The 19,514-nt window shown below is 49.0% G+C and overlaps 1 protein-coding gene and 1 long non-coding RNA gene across 2 annotated transcripts; one reads left to right on the top strand and one right to left on the bottom strand.

Annotated features, from left to right (window-relative positions):
* Nucleotides 1-2,951: 2,951 nt before the first annotated feature.
* Nucleotides 2,952-6,222, top strand: LOC148651723 (uncharacterized). Its single transcript, XR_015925145.1, has 2 exons — nt 2,952-3,270; nt 4,048-6,222. It is a non-coding gene; the product is annotated as an uncharacterized LOC148651723 (long non-coding RNA).
* Nucleotides 6,223-6,301: 79 nt separating this feature from the next.
* cdc7 (cell division cycle 7 homolog (S. cerevisiae)) lies at nt 6,302-19,503 on the bottom strand. The gene is made up of 12 exons (XM_088597711.1): nt 19,381-19,503; nt 18,608-18,682; nt 17,611-17,697; nt 17,305-17,440; nt 15,134-15,227; nt 14,898-15,040; nt 13,625-13,859; nt 12,710-12,799; nt 11,815-11,963; nt 10,990-11,072; nt 7,395-7,544; nt 6,302-6,896 (listed from the first exon to the last, which is right to left on the bottom strand). The coding sequence occupies exons 2-12, from the start codon at nt 18,663-18,665 to the stop codon at nt 6,571-6,573; spliced, it is 1,551 nt and encodes a 516-aa protein (XP_088453837.1). The 5' UTR covers nt 18,666-18,682; nt 19,381-19,503; the 3' UTR covers nt 6,302-6,570.
* Between the last annotated feature and the right edge of the window lie 11 nt (nt 19,504-19,514).

Raw genomic sequence — 19,514 nt, 5'->3', positions numbered from 1 at the left:
TGCAAAACTAATTTTCTTTTCATTTTCTGGACTGGAAGAGCAAAGGGAGAGCTGTGCTAGACTAAAGGAACTGGTAAAGAATATCGACAGAATACAGTGTGGTTACAGGACAGCAGTGAACCAGGCCTGGTGGGGTATATTCCATGTTCACAGCGAATAAGAGCAGTAAGCAAAGAACAAAGAGTTCCCCCAGGATGTAGCTGCTGGCAGAGGGGTCACGGGCCCTGAACCATCATCACAGGGACTGAATAGTTAGGATTTTTGTGTAGTTCATTCTACCACTGGGGGGCTGAAGGGCTTAGATACGTAATTTTCTTCTTATGAGCCTTTTGTTATGAAATCCACAAATAGTGTGAATACCAAGTGAATATTGGCAAGGGAATACCAATACACATTGTTTTAGTTTTACATAATACCATAAAAACAAATCTGGTGCTGCTAGCAATTATTTAGACAATATTTACAGGATCAAATTTCTTCACAGACATCCCTTTTGCCAATAACACACTAGTAATATTCAATAAAAGGAGACTTAATTAAAGCTTACTCCACTGAAAAAAGCACATCTTGGAAAGCACGCATGCAAGGGCTCCCAAACTCTGCTGAAACAAGTCAAAACCCACAGCGCCATTTACTGTCCTGAACACAAGCAGCTGTTTTGCTCTGACCCTGTTTACACGCACACGCCGCCCTGACTGCTGCAGCTCATCACCTGAGTGGCGGACGAGCCAGATGTTGAAGGCTCTTCCTGTGGTGAAGCTCTTTCCCAGCCTGGAGCCCTGCTGAACAGATGTGGCAGAAACGCCAGTGCAGAGCAAGGTGAAGTGTCTCTGCCAGCCTCTTGACTCTTGCAACTGCATCTTAACTACAGCAACATGGTTTTGCACTAATCAAGTGTGATAAACATTGTCTATTAAACAGTACTTATCAGTGACACCTTCTGTAAGTGTAACAAACACTCACGGGTGGCAATTATAGATGTCCTGGTGACTTAAATGTGTTGAGATAACGTGTGCTGTCACGTATCTATGCAACATTAAGTATCTGCACAGCTTTTTCAGTTGTGCTGGAGCAATGTTACTCTTCCTCAGCAGCTTACCACAGATACATGTTACATTCCATTCAGATGTTCATTTTTCAATAACAGGACAAAATGGTTTGTTACTTGAAATTAAAGCCCAAGGTTGTTTCTTTCTCTTAAACTCCCAGCCAAAGCTGCAGTCCTGATGTGGCTTGTGCCTCCTGATCGTAATTCTTGTCGTAATATTCCTGCTGATGATCTCCTGTCATTTGTGACAGGTCTGCTTCGTGACAGCAGGCTCTTGTCTGACAGACTGGAAAACTTGCTCCAGGCCTCTCCAGTTACTAACTCTGCTCTGTTTGTGTTTGAAATGTAAACTGATATGTGACTGTTTTCTTGTGGCCGGTATTGCTCTGCAGCTGCTCTGTTTTAATAGCGGTTTGCTGGGAAGGATCTGTGTGTAAGACCTGAGGCTACTCCAACTGGAGATCAGGATGATTTAGTTATAGCAAGTTCCTTATTTATCACTGGGACGTTCTATATACAAAAACCTTGATAAGGAGGAGATTTTTATAAACATTTAGATTTTAGTTGTTTTAGAGTTTGGAAGAAAAAGCAAATGTTTTTTTTTTTGGGTGGATGGGGATTAAGCTCTTCTAGGTGGCCTTGCTCACCCTTTCCAAGGAATATTTCAGACATGTTTAATTAGAAAGGATCTGTAATCTCTGCAGTTGATTTTTATGAGGCTTGAAAAAAGCTTCAGACGTTCATCCTTGTTTTTCAACAATGCCTTCTCTTTTCACGAAAGGTTAGGGAGACCTGTCTTGTTCTTCGTGGTCTTGCTGCTCCCTCTGTTTTTGGATCCACTGTAAATTGAATGAGCTTGCGGATTATGCCAGGATCTATATCACAGCTACTGATCAGGATTGAACGACTGGGTGAACTGAGCAGCTTTGATATACTTTATTCTGAGTTCAGTTTGAATTTTAAATGAGCGCCAAGGAAAAATGACTGGAATTGGACTCCGTGACCCCGGAGGGACCAGCACGCTGTGTTGCAGACACAGGCCAGCCATGCTCTTGCTGCACCTCAAAAATTGTCTTGGAGAAACATTAAGCTGCTTCGTCCTGACACCCTTCACACAGTAGCTGGCCACTCTCTCGGTGCCCAAGCCAGTGCGATTTCCATTCTTGAACAGACTGAGGACTGGCGTCTCCTCCCTGCTGAGCCCCTGGCTCCTGCTGGTGAGGCTGTGCTGTCCTGCAGGTTGACGGGTTCTGGTGCTGCCCGGCGTCCAGCTGGCCCGCTGCCTGCTGGAGCGGAGGAGCAAACCGTCTCCAGGTCGGGGCTTTGCAGACGTCCAGCGTCTGTGTGCTGGGCCTCTGGACGTGAGGTGGAGCAGCGCAGGGCTGTGGTCTCCCTCCACAGCAGCCGCGGGTGAGAGAGAGAGAGAGAGAGAGAGAGAGAGAGAGAGAGAGAGAGAGAGAGAGAGAGAGAGAGAGAGAGAGAGAGAGAGAGAGAGAGAGAGAGAAGGAGGAGAGAGAGAGAGAGAGAGAGAGAGAGAGAGAGAGAGAGAGAGAGAGAGAGAGAGAGAGAGAGAGAGAGAGAGAGAGAGAGAGAGAGAGAGAGAGAGAGAGAGAGAGACTGTGAGCCATAGCGCGACGCCAGGGCGCTGGGCTCCGTTTCCAACTTGCTCTCCATCCAAACCACTCGATGACTTAATTGGCCCAATTACACCATTTGATGAACCGGAAACATTTAACACTTCTGCTCAGGGCTGAAAAGGTTTTATAGCGACTGTAACTTGAATCCAGGGTGACTTGTAAAACTTCAGCCCTCGTGCCCCCTGTGAGAGACACTTGAGTGGCTGAACCACTGATTGAATCAGCTCAGCGGAAGGGGAGTTCAGTAGTTCTGGAGAGCAGAGGCACTGAAGCATCTGTGTTTCACAGCTGTGAGGTGTTCGTCCTCTCTCGATTCTTCATGATCAGTGTTCGGTGATCTAACAAGTTTACCGCAGCCCTCAACTGCAATTTTTTCTTTTTTCACAGGGAAAATAAGGATCGGCTCTGCCCAGACAGTAACAGATTTTGCTGAAGTGCAGTACAGGGAGTGAATGTGCTCCTGTCTGGAACGGTAAGCGCTCCGCCCTGCAGGAGGCTGACTGAGCATCCTTCTGGAGACTGACTGAGCCTGCCAGCAAGGAACAATTTCTTCAGCCTCCACGAGACTCTGCTTTTCCTCTTCAGGTTTGTCCTTTCGATTCTCTTTCAGCCTCAGCAGAGGCATTTTCCCATTTCTGGTTATTGATTGTTGGCAGCCAGTTACCTTGTCTCTCATGAAATCCTAATTTGTACATAGGTTGCATTTTAGTAGAAAATAGAGCCCAAGTAAATATAGTGAAATGACAATAAATGCTCCCATTTTATTTTCTTCCTTTATCTTTTGGAAGCCAGTGAGCAAATCTGATGACGTTTTGCCCTGGAATTACAAAATGTTATTGCAGGTTATAGGACACACCACTCCTATACTTCAGGAGTTGGTTCCTTCTATTTAAAAGCCTCCCGCCTGCTAAACCCTCTCTCAGGGCTGGAGAGAGGCCGCTGCATCTGCAGAGACACAGCGCTGTTTGCCACTTCGGCCCGCGTGCTCGGGGGAGAATGACTTCCTGGTGCCGTACTGCTCCCTCGTAACAGCCGAGGTGGCTGTGAGCCGGGAGGCGTGGCCCTGTGGCATTAACGCACGCACATCTGCAAACAGTTTTCTGGTGGGGTCGGTGCCAAGGAGCGCGGAGATTAATGTCGCTTTAGAGGATCCTGCGATGATTTTGACTCAAATGGGCTTGATTGCATTAAAGTAAACAGCCCTCTCCAGCCCTGCTGGCTCTGGGCTGGGCCTGCTGTCCCAGAAGGATTCCTCACCTTATAAGGGCCGGTGTAATAAAAACATCAAGGGGCTGTGACCCGGGATAATTTATTACAAGCGACTCTTATGTTAACAACTCTTTCTCCGTATTCTCCCAACAGGTTTGCTGAAGTCCTTCACTTGTAAGCTGGGTGTTTGCTTTTACACCTACAGCTTACAGCACAAGGCAAGGAAAGCCTGCATGCACTGAAAAGCATGTTAAATAGGGTTAGGCTGTGGATTTCCTATGTTTGCGTTTCTACATTTTCACCAAAATAAACCACTCTGCAGTGTTCCCCCCGGACTGAGACAAGCTCTGGCCCCTAGTAAGCTGACCGAACGTGTAGGGCATAGGACAGAAAAACTGAAACGTGCAATTTGTCTGCATTAGAAATGCTGAAGAAAATTTCACGAACTTCCTTCTAAAGTCTTAGGTTTAACTCTGCCAAATTTCTCCAAAAAACAGATGCATCTCAGTGTGTGGCACAATCCCAAGATGGCAGGGTTTCATTGGCTGACGGCAGAACAGCTCTTCATTGCCGTAAACAAAACTAGGATCTCCGTTAAGGAAGGCGCACGACACAGCAAAACATGTGGCCCAATCAGGTCCTCTCTTCCACAGCTGCATCGCTTTCTCTGTGCAGGGAATTGGATGGAGGAATTTGGACAATGCGTGCAGTCTTCCTCAGGGGCTGGGAAACTCACCCCCCCCATAAAAACAAAAATAAAAACAAAAGGATACTGTTAATTCCATTAGGAAAAGTTGAGAGTGCTGTATTGTTCCTTGGACACCTGTTTGCCCGGGAGACACACTCGTCACCTGCAGTCAGCCGGGTCAGCTGTACTAACTCCGGCACCTCTGACCTCACAGAGGCTCAGACCAGGTTTGCTTCAGTAACAACTGTCCTTGCACTCCGAACGGAGGCTGTGTTATGCAACAGCATAGAACCCATGAAACTACACAGTAATTGCTTCAGCCTGTGGGTTGCAGGCGCTCAGCTGTGGTTCAACCGAGCATCGTAAATGTATCTTATATTAAGATAAGATCTCAGAAACATGCATTTGAAAACATACACAGAACACGTACCCCTTCCGAGCCCAGATGTTCTGCTGGTTACTGATGTTTTTCAGCACTTAATTTCCTGACGTTCATGGAACTTTACGATGTCTTTGGCTGGAGCAATGATTAAAGGGTTCTGAAAATTACATTGTTTGGTTTAATGCATAAAACCTTGTTGCAACTGTCGGATTATTTACGTGAATATATTAAAAGCGGCAGACAAGGACAATTGTTCAGAAGATCCTGGGATAACAGGAGAGGCAGGCTCCCGCATGGAGAGCACCTCATGGTGATCAGCACACACACACACACATGGACCAAGCCCTACCATGACACTACGATGTCATTTTGATAAACAGCCTGAGCATGCACAAGGACCAGAGCCCCGTTCCCATTTCTGCAGTGCTGTTTTTATTCTGACATCTTGACTTTTTCTGCTGGGGTGGGTGCAGGGGCCATTGGTGATTTCTGCGTAGGGTATTTCCTGCAGAAAGCCACAGCTCAGTGCTATGCTGCCCAGGGAGAGTTTCAGTAGGCCCTTTGAAATGCACAAATGCTGCATATGATCTAGTGACCCCTGAACCCCAAGACATTGTCCCTTTCATTGTCCAGCGATTCAAGAGCCACGTTTCAAAGCCTCAGGTGCTCTTTACAGCTCGGCTGGCCCTGTGCATGATTTCAGCACTTGCCCTTGCTTCCTGCTTTGCCTTCATCTTTTCCTTTCAGTGCATTCTCTCTGTTCTTGCTTTGATGCTGCTCCACAGCGCTGCTTTACAGAAACCCTTAAAACCTCTTTCATCAGTGGCATGAAGCGCCCTCTCAGCTCGCTGTACTGCCTCAGCCCTCGCCTCCCTCCCCCGGCCACTTCCAGCTTCTCCTGCTGGCGGTGTCACAGGAAATCTTCCTCTAGACTCTTCCAGGGCCTTTCAACAGCGTTCGAAGAGGCAAGAGAACTTCAGTGGAAAACTGAATGAGATCCAAAGCCTTCCTTTCTTCACAAGATCCCATTTCAGGGATGGGATGAGCCTGCTCAGACAGACCCGTGCTGTGCAGTCCGAAGGAGACCCATCACCCTCATTACGAACAAACAAGAGGTTGCAACTCGGCCCATTAAGCTCCTTTGTGGGTTAGTAGCCAATTAATCCGAGGACCTCGAACTGATCTTGAAAGAGGTATGGTATCAACTATTCTCTTCGTATTGAACAATAAAGCTGACTAGATTCTTCCATTCCCCCTTCTTTTTGTTTACAAAAGTCATTTTTAAACACACCTCCTTCTGTTTTCCACTACTGCATGGAAATAAAGAAAAAAGACAATTCTTAAAAGCTCGTTTTTATTACAATTCTTTCAACCTAAAACACGAAGGAAAGAATAAAACGTGAAACAAAACAACGTCCGTCACAGGGCTGTGCAAACGGTTCAGTTAAAACGGTGTAAACCGCGCTGGGATAAAAACAGGAGGAGGAAAGGTGCGCTGCCTGCCGGCCTGCGGGCCCCGTGTATCTTCAGAGTCAAGACAGGTGCCGTTAGCTGCTGGCCCGGGGGGCGCCCTGCCTCTCCTGCGGCGGGAAGCGGGGTCACAGAGTCACAGGTCCTGGAAGAAGGGGTGCAGCAGAGCCTGGCTGGCCGTGATCCTCGTCGCCGGGTTCAGGTCCAGCAGCCGGTCCAACAGATCGTACGCAGCGTCAGGAACCCTGTCCCACCCCTCCTCGCCCGAGTCCCTCTGCCCGCCCTGCGGGGGCTCCGGGGGCGGGCCGAGCCGCGCGGCGAGAGACGGCTCCTCCAGCGCACCCGGCGCGGCGCTCGGGTCCGGGCCCCCACTCTCTGAGCGCCGCTGCGCTCCTCTCAGCCTCTCGCACAGGGTCCTCAGGTCCTGGGCCGGCAGCTCCCTACTGCAGACCAGAGATTTTCCTGCACAGAACCAACAGGGGGGCAAGGCACATCTCTCAGATCCGGCCCAGGGGGCGCCCGAACGCGGGCCGAAGGACTGCCGAGATCTCCGCACATCCCAAGCCCTGGGGCCTCAGCAGTGACCAGTGACAGGTGTTGCTCAGTTCTTGCAAAACAGGCAGTCCACAAATGAGACACAAACCGAAGCTGCCTCCCTGTACAATTTGTATGACAAAACTGCCCAGGAATTGTTGTTCTGGCAGCCTTTAGAGTTCAACGATAATAAGAAATTGAAATCTTAAGGCTCTAAAATAGTCACCAACCCAGACATTTTTATGAGCTAAAATATTCTGATATTGTATGCTATAGTAAATGCTCACAAGTTTACAGAGTTCAGTAATTACCTGTAATTATTAATCTGTTGGTTATGTGACTCAGCTGCTGACATGGAAAACCCCAGCCTATCACCGAGCACCACTGGTAGGGATGAAGATAAAAAAAAAACACTCCCAAACATACCAAATGTCTTAGCAGCCTGGATTGTCTCTTTGGATCCACGAATGGTCATGATTTGCGCTAAGGCAATCAGGTCATCGCTTGCTTTGAAAAACGGGTATCTCCCACTGAGCAGAGACAGCAGCACCACTCCTGCCGACCACATGTCGATCGCTACAAAGCAGAACAAAATACCCGGCCAGTTAGTGTTAGACTAACAAGAAGGAACATATTGCTCTTAGACTCGAAGCCTTTACAAGTCATCAAGGGCCCAAAGCATTAAAAAAAAAAAAAACTCTTCTTAATAGGATATAGTGAACATAACTATAAATGATATAGTAAATGTAACTAGAACACAGCTTCAATAATCAACTAATTGTTTTGCAATGGCAATTAAATCCCACCTTTATTGACCCCGCTGTTTTCTGTGGCTGGAAGAGAACAAACATCGTTTCCTGTCAAAGACTGACATTAGGGCTAAAATTACAGGAACACACATAGCTATGGACAGTGCTGACCCCGAAATATGCGGTTTTCTATAGAAACTGAATTGGATTGCACGGTTTTAAATCACAGAGACAGTTTTGCTCCTCGGACGTCATGCTGTAGAACACGGTGCTACATTAGATTCGTGTGTGCACCACACTGCACAAACACCTTACTGGCACATCAAGTTTCAAACCACAGCCCGTGCTCGCTCATACATGGAAGGACGTGTAGGCAAGTCTTGATCAGAAACGCTCACTGGCCAAAACACTGGCAACCCCACTGAAGATCCTGCTGGGCAGCTCGAAGAGGACGTGACCTGTACTCAGCGAGGTCTGCGAATACGTGCCAGCCGTATCCCATCACATTCTTGAGTCAGATCGCGTCTCTCCGTCAGATGAGGACATAACGAGGGGGAGGGGAAATGTCTTTATATGCTGTGAGTGTACATAGCATAACAGAGGGGCTGTTGTCCTCCAAAACGCTGAGCATTTCCTTCAGCAGCTAGAGCATCTGGGTTGTCAATGCCAGGTACACAATCAAACCAGCACCGGGAGACACATTCCCTCAAAAGCCACAGTTCTCCGCTTTCCATTTAATCCAAACTGTAAGATCAAATACCCCGATTATCGCTCTCGACTCTGGTGGAAAAGGGAGTTCTCCAGAGGAGGAGAGGACCTGACACCACGGATTTCTACCCAGCTTCGCAGAGTTCAATAGTTAACCTCTGTCCGCTACGTGACTCAGCCTTCATGGAAAACCTCCATCTATCATCATCAACCTATCAGTGAGCACCAGATATGATTAAAACAAAAAAGAAAAAAAACAAACACCCCCAAATGTTTTAGCAGTCTGGATTGTCTATGGGTCCACGAATGGTCTGCTCACAGGGGCTGGGAAACAACCTGGGTTCGAGGAGCTCAGAGCTCCAGCACATGCGAGTGAAGGCAAACACTGAGGGGCCCCTCGCAGGCTTCACCCACAGGGCACACAGCACATGACAGGGATACGGAAACACTATGCGGCCGATTCCCACCGGCTGGAATAATGACAATAATGGCCGACTGCTATGTCGCCTGTGCTGGGGCGATCAGGCGGGGTCTGGGCACAGCGCGCTGCTGCTGCAATTAGGAGGGGCAAAGCAAGGCCCACGACTGCCACGCGCGTCTTCAAAAACACAGCCATCTACCCTTTCCACCGCAACTGCTAACGACGGGGAAAAATAAAATCGCGCGCGCCCCCAAGCTCGGCCGAACAGCGGCGCCTTCGGTGACGGCACGCCCAGTCGGCGCTCTTCTCCGCTGCGTGCTGTGGGATTCCCGTTTGGAATACGCTCCCGAGTGCAAGACAACGCTTGGCTGCTGCACTGCTCCCATCTCCCTGAAGCGTGGTGCTCTGTGGGGGCCGTCGGCGCTGGAGGAGGCCAGACAGCCTCAGACGGCGCTCCCCCGGGGAAGCTGGCCCCTCGCAGCGAATGGGACCCATGCAGCTGACTTCCACAGGCGCAGCGCACTGTGGAGAAGTCATGCAGATGATTTATCTTGCCCTCCCTAGAGGAGCACTAGCAACCCCCCCCGCTGAAGAGGCACAGACGGTAACTAGAGAAACAGAGACACAACAGAAGGTCTCCAGTCCGTGTCCTCGCACACACACAGCACACGCTTCTCCAGCCCCTGACGTGCTCCACTGAACCACCAGGGAACAGGACAGAGACCGCAGCCGAGGTGCTTCAAGTGAACAGAGAATAGCAATGGGCCTTCACAACATATGCATAAGTAATACGTGTAGGGACATTTTACAGCTGGCAAGTCTCCTGCAGTACCGCGATAACCGGAAAGCAGATTTCTTCAGAATGCATTTTTTTAAGGTTTACATTCACAGACACCAGCCTGTTCTCATTTTTCATAAACCTGAATCACTGGTCATCTAGGAAATGACAGCAGTCTCGGGGGGGGGAGGGGCTGAACTCCTCCAATCACATGTGCCTTTGCCTTCACTGACAAACAGGAAATGGACTAATGGTGTCACAATCCACTTCCTGATTAATTCCACATGGGAGCTGAAATCCATGAAATTAAAGATATAAAGGTTCTTCGTCTTTCAGGCCGATTTCGCAAGCATGTGCATTTACAGGGAGGTACTTACGGACCAAGTGATAAACAAGAAAGATATCAGCTGTAAAAAAAAGATATTTTTCCAGTGGTGACTGGAATGACTGGACCAGCCTTTTTTCTACTTTATTAAGGGACTCAAAACAGATCAATTCCTTATCGCCAGTCACAGACGAAACAGGGCTTTCCATCCAGCGGCACAATTTTGGTGACTAATAATTGGATTCCAGTCATTTACGTCCCAGTGAAGATGAGCTAAAGCAGGACCTCTCCTTTTTTTTTTTAATTCATCGACAGCTGAAGACCTCTGCAGTGTTACAGCGGCCCGTATGCTGCCGACCAGCTCAACCTGGTCTTTCAGGAGAGAGGAGGGAATGAAACTCCGCAGACACTGCTGCCCTCCAGAACTGGAGCTGGGCCAATAAGCCAGTATTAACCCACAAACAATCTACTTTTGGATAGATTGCATTCTGTGTTTTAGGAGATTTAAATGTACAAATTTACTTTAGCTTTAACTGCTAGATAAGGACTGCAGACATTGTGCAAGCATCTTTGAGATACTGCCTTCCACCCTGCTTTCCAAATACCTCTTTCACTAAGTCCCGACATGAGTGTGACTGAGGACAAAGGGGACTGGCTAGTAAGCATAAAAGAGGCGACAACTTAAAAACTCAAGTGCCTTGTGCAAAAGATTACAGGATTTAAAAAAAATATATATCCCTATGCAAGACTCTCCAAACTTGCACTTTGCACACAACTTGTGGAGATGCCCAGAAGAGTGGCCACACCAGCCACTGAGCAAAGCCAAAGACCACTTATTAATCAAGTGCAACATCCCTCTGGGTACCATTACTAATGAGACCCAACACAGGAGGCCAACATCCAGTAACTGCAGAACACGAATTCGCTTTCAGTGGAATAACCCAGATTTTGCGCAGTATGGTATAAGGCTGCTGGACAGTTCGAGTCAGCAGGTCTCCACGGGGAGGAGCTGTGTGCGGTCGTTGGGGCGGGGCTCTCACCTGTGCCTTGATGTGGACACTTGGTCAGGACCTCAGGGGCTCTGAAACCAGGAGTACCTGCCCTGGGGGCCACTTGCGGTTTCCTGCAACACATTTCCAACCACAGAGCAGATGTTAATGTCCTCCCATCAGCTCGGAGAAGCTGCAGCGCTCGCAGGACATTAATAAAGGGAGCAGACGCTGTCAGACAAGACGCCCTGCAAAGAGGCTCCCATAGGAATCCCTGGCAAAAACGGCACAAACCAGCAAACAGCTCCGATGAAATGGAATAATTCATAACTCAACCCATCGATCAATGCATTCTGGTTTGTTTGTGAAAAAGGTCTCTTTTTTTTTTTAAATCAAGATTCTGACTATTTTTCATTTCACGGCCCATACCTCAAACCAGAGCAGTGACTAAGAGAGGGGTTACGATGATAAACACAAATCACAAAACACTGTGAATCATAATTTCCTGGACAAGATATTTTCTGTGTAATGTCTGAAAGGATAGCTATAATTTGGTCGTTTCACTACAGAACTCAGCTGGCTCTCGAAAAGCACCAATGCACACAGACTGCCAGTGTGATAAAACACTCATACGAAGTGGCTCAGAGCTCAAGAGTTACTTGTGTCAGCTTGAAGTCCTGGGGACTCCACACCCCAGCAGCCCCTTTGCAAGAGAGGAACTGCAGCGGGGTTCCTAATCCTGATCCTGGGGATCCCCACACCTGCTGGCTTTCACTGCCTCTCTGCAAGCGTGGCACAAGTGTCAAGGGTCCTGAACGCGCTCCCTGCGCACGAGAAACTGAAACGAGAAGGCCGTGGCCCCGCGCGCGGGCTCACCTGGAGAGGCACATGTTGCACACGCGGTCCGTGTCGTGGCAGCTGCAGGTCAGGCGGGCCGGGCACCCACCCTTCACAGTGACCGGCCGGCGTGCCGGCACCGCCATCCTCCGGGACGCGACGTCCAGCACCTTGGAATGTTTCACCGGCTAGAAGGGAAAAAAAAAAGGGAATAACCTTCTACTAGTGTTTCCAATTTAGCCAGAGCCCCCATCGCACACACAGTCATCCCAGTTTAACAAGTCTGACTTGATTGATGAGGACTGGGGGCTCATAGGAGACGGACAGGTTTATTTTCCACTTCGCTTCTCTGCTTGCTCGGCGACGCCAGTTAAACACTGCTGGACTGGACTGCAGTCAGGGCAGCCAGCACTTAGCAGGGAGTCTCCGTCTCATTCCACAGGCCAACTGCTCTTACAGCCAATAAGGCCTGTTGTAGGAGATACACCGCAGCCTCCCTCTCCTCCCTGGTGTAAGTAAGTGTGGAGGCCACTGTAACACTCGCAATTACACCCCGAGATAAAGGCTTGCCATTTGCCTCATTCCAGCTATACAACTTGGCCGGCCAAAGACCCAAGTGCATTTCTCAACTAATCACAGCGAATGGTGAGAAACCGTACAGTAGTTGTAAGCGAGGAGGAGGCATGCCTTCAAATTCTTGGATAAGGTCACAGACTGTGCATCCTTGCGGCTCCTCCTGAACAGGCAGGACACTCCCCCCACCATGAACCCATTCAACTTTAGAAACAGCTACAGGAAACCACACATCAAACACAGCTACTCAACCGTAAAAGATCTGAATGCTTATGTCTTCGCAAGCTCTTGACTGGACACTGGCAAATGAGGAATGACATTCGGCAGACAACACTGAACTGATAAGAAACCCCTCCATCACCTTGACTAAGGAGTCCTCACGCGTGTTCAGCTTGTTCAGGTTTCTCTCCCCAAACACAGAGCGCTGTGCCGAGTTCACCAACTGCGCTTCCTGGAATATTAAAAGAGTTTTAGACTTCCGTCAAGGACACACCTATTTTTTTATTGTACTTGAAGGAACCCTGGAATCAAATAAACAGAGTTCGCAGATCTCTCACACACCTTGACTCTCCAGTGTATTAACCCACAGCAGCGTCTAGACAAAGTCATAAACACCCCTGCAGAGTGCAAAACGTCACATAAAAGCTGAGAACACAACTGTGCTAGGTGATGTGATAAATTACCTGTAAATACACACTTAATGTTGAAGGTAGGAATTATTAACTGTTTCACTCATGTAGGCATACGTCAAGTGAGACAACAATAGCTTTAATTCTGCACATTTTTTACAACGCTAAGCCTCTGCTTGCAAACTGGATCTTCAACTTGATTCTTACCAGCAGCTCCCCCTGCTGGTAACACAGGGCGATGCATACAAAAATGTTTTCAGTGGGGGTTGAACTTTCCTTGCCTGTGTTTTTCGGTCCAAAACCAGGGTTTCTGAAATGTCCTTTGAACTATATTCTAGATTTTAATGTTTTTTGCTTTACAGATGTAACCTAAGTTTACAGAAGTTAATTCAGTAACGGACAGAGAGGGGACAGGAGGACCAAAGATTTTAAGACCCTATAATTAATTTAAATCACGGGGCAAAACAGGGTCATGTTGTGGTTCATACTCTTATTCTGGGCTTGTGCCGAATACAGATTAATCCGCACCCTCGCTTAGATCTCTCAGTTTACGATATTACTTCAATGTTTCAATCCGGTCACAAGGAAAGGGTTAACTGTTCCACACGCATGCACACACAAATTCCCCACGCAAGGCGATGCAGAACCTTTCTGTGTTTAGTCTGAGCCAGTGACCAGGATCTCTTGGCAGGTGGCTTCATGGGGCAATGCAGAGGGCGGTCGTCCGCAGATGGCCTGCAGGGCTGCGTCTTACTCTCAGGGGGTGCAGGAGGTCTGTTATCTGTGGAAGCTCCCTGCTGGCTCTCAGCCTTCAGGACCCGGAGGAGCTCGATCTGGGTACCGGGGGTCCCCTGCGCTAGGCCAAAGTCCACCAGAGCGTACCTGCAGGTGTTGGGGAGAAACAGGAACGCTATTCATCTCCCGATACCTGACGCCACACGTCATCTAGACCAGCGGGTACGAATCCGCCAAGCAAGTCCTGCTGGTTCCTATGGTTTCCACTCCCCCTGGTCTGTTTACGAAGCGAATGTAAAAATATTTTTTTTTTTCCTGGCTCCCAAACAATAAAAAAAAAAAACCCTGTGAGGCATCAGGGACTGTATGTTCTATAGGCAGCGTCTCTGTCCTCTGATACAGACCAGGGCCCACCAGGGCCTCGGTCCAATCAAAACAGACCAGCTCGCCAACAACAGATTAAAACCCCAGTTCCTAATGGCAGATTTCCATCGGGTAGAAGGCAGAAGCTTCTGGAAAACAAAAGGCTGCCACCAAGTGCTGGCATTGTAGATCTGAGACTGGCAGATGGCTCTAAGCTGGATCTTATGACTTATGGCAGAAGTTATTGACCTCGACGTGATTGACCTCAATCCAAAAAGTGGTTCTCCTTTAAAACGAACAAATCAAACACTTAAAACCTGGGACTTAAACGGGCCTGAAGCACTTAAGTGCAGCAAATTTCCTGTAAAGCACTGCATATGCCATTCACATCCAACCGCATGATGTGTACTTGTACAAAGGCCACTAGAGCCATTCAGTTTATAGTGCTCGTTTCAGATGTTATTAATTCAACATTTGCTACATGTCAACTGCAAACTAGCAGCGCTGTTTGAAACCGAGTCTCTATAATAATTCTCTCAAGGATGAACTTAACACACTTATCACACACACACACACAGAAGTTGAGTCTGCGCGAGTGACCGGGATGGGTCACCAGGTGGACAAGGCAGGAGATGCACAGGGGGGCTGTCTGCCGGCTGCCTGCAGTGTTGCCTGTTATTCCCTGACACTCCCACAGGAGAACTTTGCACAACCCCAGGGTTACAAACGACCGACAAAGCGGACGAGATGGGCAGAGTTAGCTCGGTTTGGGCACAGTCTGCGTTCCGCTACCGCGCGGCTCAGCGAGGAGACGGCACGTACTTCTGCTGCTGCCGGCTGTACAGGAAGTTACTGGGCTTGATGTCACGGTGAATGATGCCGAAGCTGTGGATGTGCCGGAGGGCTTTGAGCAAGTGAAACATGTACCGCCGCACCTCTCCAAAACCCATCGAGCTCACGATGTCCTGCAAAAGGCACGAGAAGAAAAGCGTGCGTTCATGAAAGTGGTTTCTGAAACAAAAAAAAAAGGTCCGTTGATATTCCGGTGAGCGACTTACCACGAAGGATTCATGCTGCAGGTAAGGCATGACGATAACCACGTGGTCGTCCTTTCGAAAGCAGTACGTCACCCCAATGACATTTTCTTTTCCGCTAGAATGAGAAGGTTTAAAAACCCCCATGAGCATCTTCCCAACAGCCATACAGACTCACACTTCGGCTTCTCCTCCTGCTCATGGTGCAAGAAGGATGAGTGAGATCACACAGTGCAGCCAAGGCTGTTGGGTTTCCTACAAACCCCACCTGAAGATGTGGAGCTGCTCAAGTACGGCAAGAAACAAAACCACAGACGGACTTCATGCAGGCTGGTGCATGATCCCTGCTGGGGCTTTAGAAACTGCATGCGTCAGATCAAAAAGAAAAATGCTCTAGAAAGGCACTGAACTCTTAATCAATATTAAGCTGTGGGCGTTTCATTTGACATCAAAACCCTGGCATGGGCCAGTTGTTAGCAAAAAAACACATCTTAAAAATCAGCAAATGCACGTGCTGCACAGTGACATGTAGGCCTATGGCTTAAGAGTATCAGCAAAATACTGGAGAATGCTCTCGTCAAGTCTGGATGACATGAAGCAGTCTTAACACCCTTTAATGACTTACTCCTGGAAATATCTGCAAAGCTTAACGATCTGTACCATGCACTGATTAAGAACAGTTCAGTTTAAGTATGCGTCTGCATTTAATATTCCATAGTAATAATACAGTTAGTGCAGAACAGCGGAAGGCCATTCTCCATTCCTTTAAAGAGCAAAGGAGAGACAAAAACTGGGTTTATTGAAATAATGAGCACACGGGACATCTGGAAAAGTCACAAGCTCTTCTGTTTTCCCCCCTCGTTTTGTGGGAACTTTTAATCAAAAGAAACAAAATATATTGCAGACTTCCAAATGATCTGAAGTCTCAACTGTATGAAACTTAATCAGACTGCTGTTTTATAGCCTAAGGTCTTTCCATTACTGATCAACACTGCTCAAAAGCCGTCCCCAGCCAGATCTATAATAACAACACACAGCAGAGCAGATGAAAACTGTTTCTTCTTTGGAAGCCACTTCAAAACAACATGCTTTAACTTGTTTTTATCTCACTTGCAGTAAATTATTCAATGGGGCAGTAACGTAAAACTCTCGATTTTGCAGTAATTGCCCTTTTAAGATGCCTACCCCCCAAAACAATTTAAGAAACAAAATTGATGGTGCTTTACAGAGCTACTTTTGTATGCTCGCTCGCACAGCAATTACGAACCCCCTTAAAGAAAACCTGTTCACTGTGTTCAGGTCCATTAGGGAAGAAACCAGCCTCCAAAACATCTGGCAAACGTGCCAGGATGGCCTCACTCCTGCTGGCAAGCACACTCTGACATGATCTGACCCCGATGTGCAGGGGCAAACACGTGCCGCTTTCATCAGCATAATTAAGGCACAGCAACCGAAGAGGAAACAAAACACACGGAAGGCCACCTGTATGTGACAATTCTTTGTCATTTGGGAAAGTCACTGCAGTTGTGGGGACACACTGCACACACGAGCGAGTGGCGGGCACACCTTCCATGGTAACCTTGGGGGCACGTCTCTCCGGCTCGGCCGGCCAGCTGCGGCTGCCTGCGCACCTCGAATTCAATTCCTTCCACCTCTGCTCTTAACGACCCGATTGGGCCCCTTGCGCGCGTTGCACAGACCAATTTGACACTTTTCAAACATCGTCAGTCTGTCGACCCCGTTTAAAGGGATCTGGAAAACCGGCCGCGCCCGGGCCCCGGAGGGCTGGAGCAGCGCTCCCCTACCGGATGCGTAGCACGATTCCCTGCAACGAGACGGCTCAAGGGCACGCCCTTCCATCCAGTCCACTTCGCGGTTCTGCAGCCGCCAGGCCCTGCATTCTCTCTTAGTTAGCAGCGTCAACACAGAAAGGACCAGAGTGGCACACATCCCATGACTGCAGCAGTGCAGGTCGGGAGGACCAGAGGCTGAGAAGCCACGTTCCAACAGAGGCATGGGAAGACCCCAGACTTATAAATCACGACCAGAACTGCCGGAAAAATATCGACATCACCAGAAAGGGGAACGCCTGGCCCTCCAGTCAAACAGAGGCCTGCTTTTAAAGGCGAATAGGCCGATTTGTTTTTATTGCTCAGGTCCGCGTCAGCAGTGGCGGCGACGGGCAGAGGACTCACCCTGCCACAGTCAGGCACTGCAGCTCTGCTGCAATCCGGACCGGGTGGCTGGTCGGGATCAGGTGCTTCAAAGCAAACTTCTCTTTCGCGCCAGACGTCAACCGCGCCTCCGCCAGGTACACCGAGCTGAACGTACCTGTTAATCCCAAACACAAACACTTCTATGACACATCCGGCGTGCACAGACCCCACACACTGGCTCTGGCTGCCAAACCACAAGACTGCAGCTGCTCAGCTACAGCGCTCCAGCTTCTTAAGCTAAAGAATAAGTTCATTATATTAGAAAATGCTTAATGCAGTTCAGACCTTCACCAATTTTATCCAATATGACGAAGATTTTGGAGAGCTGGGGTATGGCTTCATACAAGCTTTCAATATCCGTTTTGATTTCTCCTGTAAAGAAAATAAACAAAAAACAACTTAAACCAAACAATATTTTGTCCAAACCAAATATATATATAAAGGCAACTATAAGGTTTCAGAGTTACAAAACAAAGAGGTTACTTCAGAATTGAATGCACGTGTGGTTTCCCGTGTGCCAGTAAGCCACCCAGACCTCAGAAATCAATACATCAGAATAATCACAGCTTTGGAGGGAATGGGAGTCAGAAGACGACACCCCATGCCTGCACAGCCAGTACAGAGAGGAGCGCCCCACAACCACAACAGCTCAGCGCTGACTCGAGACTCACCTTGGCCACACGGGACGCTTTCTGGGTATCCACACCGTCAGTACACTGCTCAAATCCTTACAGCACCTGCACCACGCTTCCAGCATGCTGCGTCTGTCATATCATTGTACTGTACGCCCCCCTGCCCTCTGGTAGGGATTACAGGACCATAAAGACACGAACCTCAAGATTCAGAGGCGGTTTCGTCCTGCAGGCTGTCAGATGACTGAACTCTACCACTACCACCGGCTCACACTCATGTTTATTTCCTCTTCTCACGCTGCTTGTCTGACTTGTATTTAAGTTGTACCTTATTTAACTTTGTTGCTGCTGCTGCTGCTGTTCTGTGTTTAAGTCTCCCTATCAGAGCACACATGCAAATCAGCATTTCACTGCACTTGTTCAGCACATGACAAATAAACGGTGCTGAACATCACTACCCCATCCTGCTCTGCTGCACGTACAGTACCCATCCGTTACTTGTGCAATGGAAGTGTAGTACGTATTGCAACCTCGGTCCTGAGGACCTGGAGACAAATCCTTCAATGAAGCAACAGGGTGCCTGGCTGAAAAAACTTTTGCAAGTTTATTTTTGGGGGTCCATTCGAAGGCAGCAGCTCTCTCCCACTTACGCGAGATGTAGTTTCCAACGCGCCCCTCCGGCTTCATCTGTAAAGGAGCCGACTCCATCTCCAATAGACAGAAACCTGACGAACAACAGAAAGTCACTTTTTTTTTTGGGGGGGGGGGGCAGGTTCAAATACGTACCCAATAACGCGCATAGACACACACACACGTCAAGACCGATGAGGTTTTCTCTTTTTTACGCACTGTTCTCTTTGTCTCTGTCAAACGATCACGTCTGAGCATCGCAGAAGAGAACAAACCCGAGGTGTTTTCGGGCCGTCCGCTTGCAAGGACGATAAACCCCCCCAGACAGCTTGCAGCGTGCGACCCCCGGGAGCCCGCAGACCATCGGGGGGGAAGGGCACGTGTGCCACTTGTTTAACATCACGACTTGTGGCACAACGCTCAGCGGGAACTTTTATTGTCAAAGTGCCATCCCGGGGGGAACAGCAGGAACAGCGCCCGGATAGCCGGGGCGCACACGCAACTCGCAGGAAAGCCGATTCACGCCACCGCCGCCACGTCGCCTCACCCCGCAAACTTCAGGACGAGCTACAACATGAAGTTAGGAGCGGGGAGCGCACAACTCATCTCCGATCAGCCCCGGCAGGACTGCCCTGTAAACAAACCCCGGGAGGCGACCCGCAGAAACAGCAACGCGAATATAACCGCGCGTCTGTCAGGGTCGTGTTGGCTAAAGAACCCCAGCACAAAAACTTCCGACAGCACATCCGCCGCTAACCCCGCTCATCTAGAGACTCAAAGGCGTCCCCGTTACCTCAGTACGGGAACGGAGAGCCCAGGCGCTGCTGCCGGCCGGCCGCGTCTCTCTTCCTCCTCCCGCAGACGAGCGACCCGCGCAAACGTGACGTCAGGGGGGGAGGGCGGGGCGGGGCCGCGCAGCGCGAGAGC

The sequence above is a fragment of the Lepisosteus platostomus genome, chromosome 11, assembly GCF_059453375.1.
Source record: "Lepisosteus platostomus isolate fLepPlt1 chromosome 11, fLepPlt1.hap1, whole genome shotgun sequence".
Classification (NCBI taxonomy): domain Eukaryota; kingdom Metazoa; phylum Chordata; class Actinopteri; order Semionotiformes; family Lepisosteidae; genus Lepisosteus; species Lepisosteus platostomus.
The sequence above is the reverse complement of the archived record's forward strand: the minus strand, read 5'-3'. Positions and strand labels throughout refer to the sequence as shown.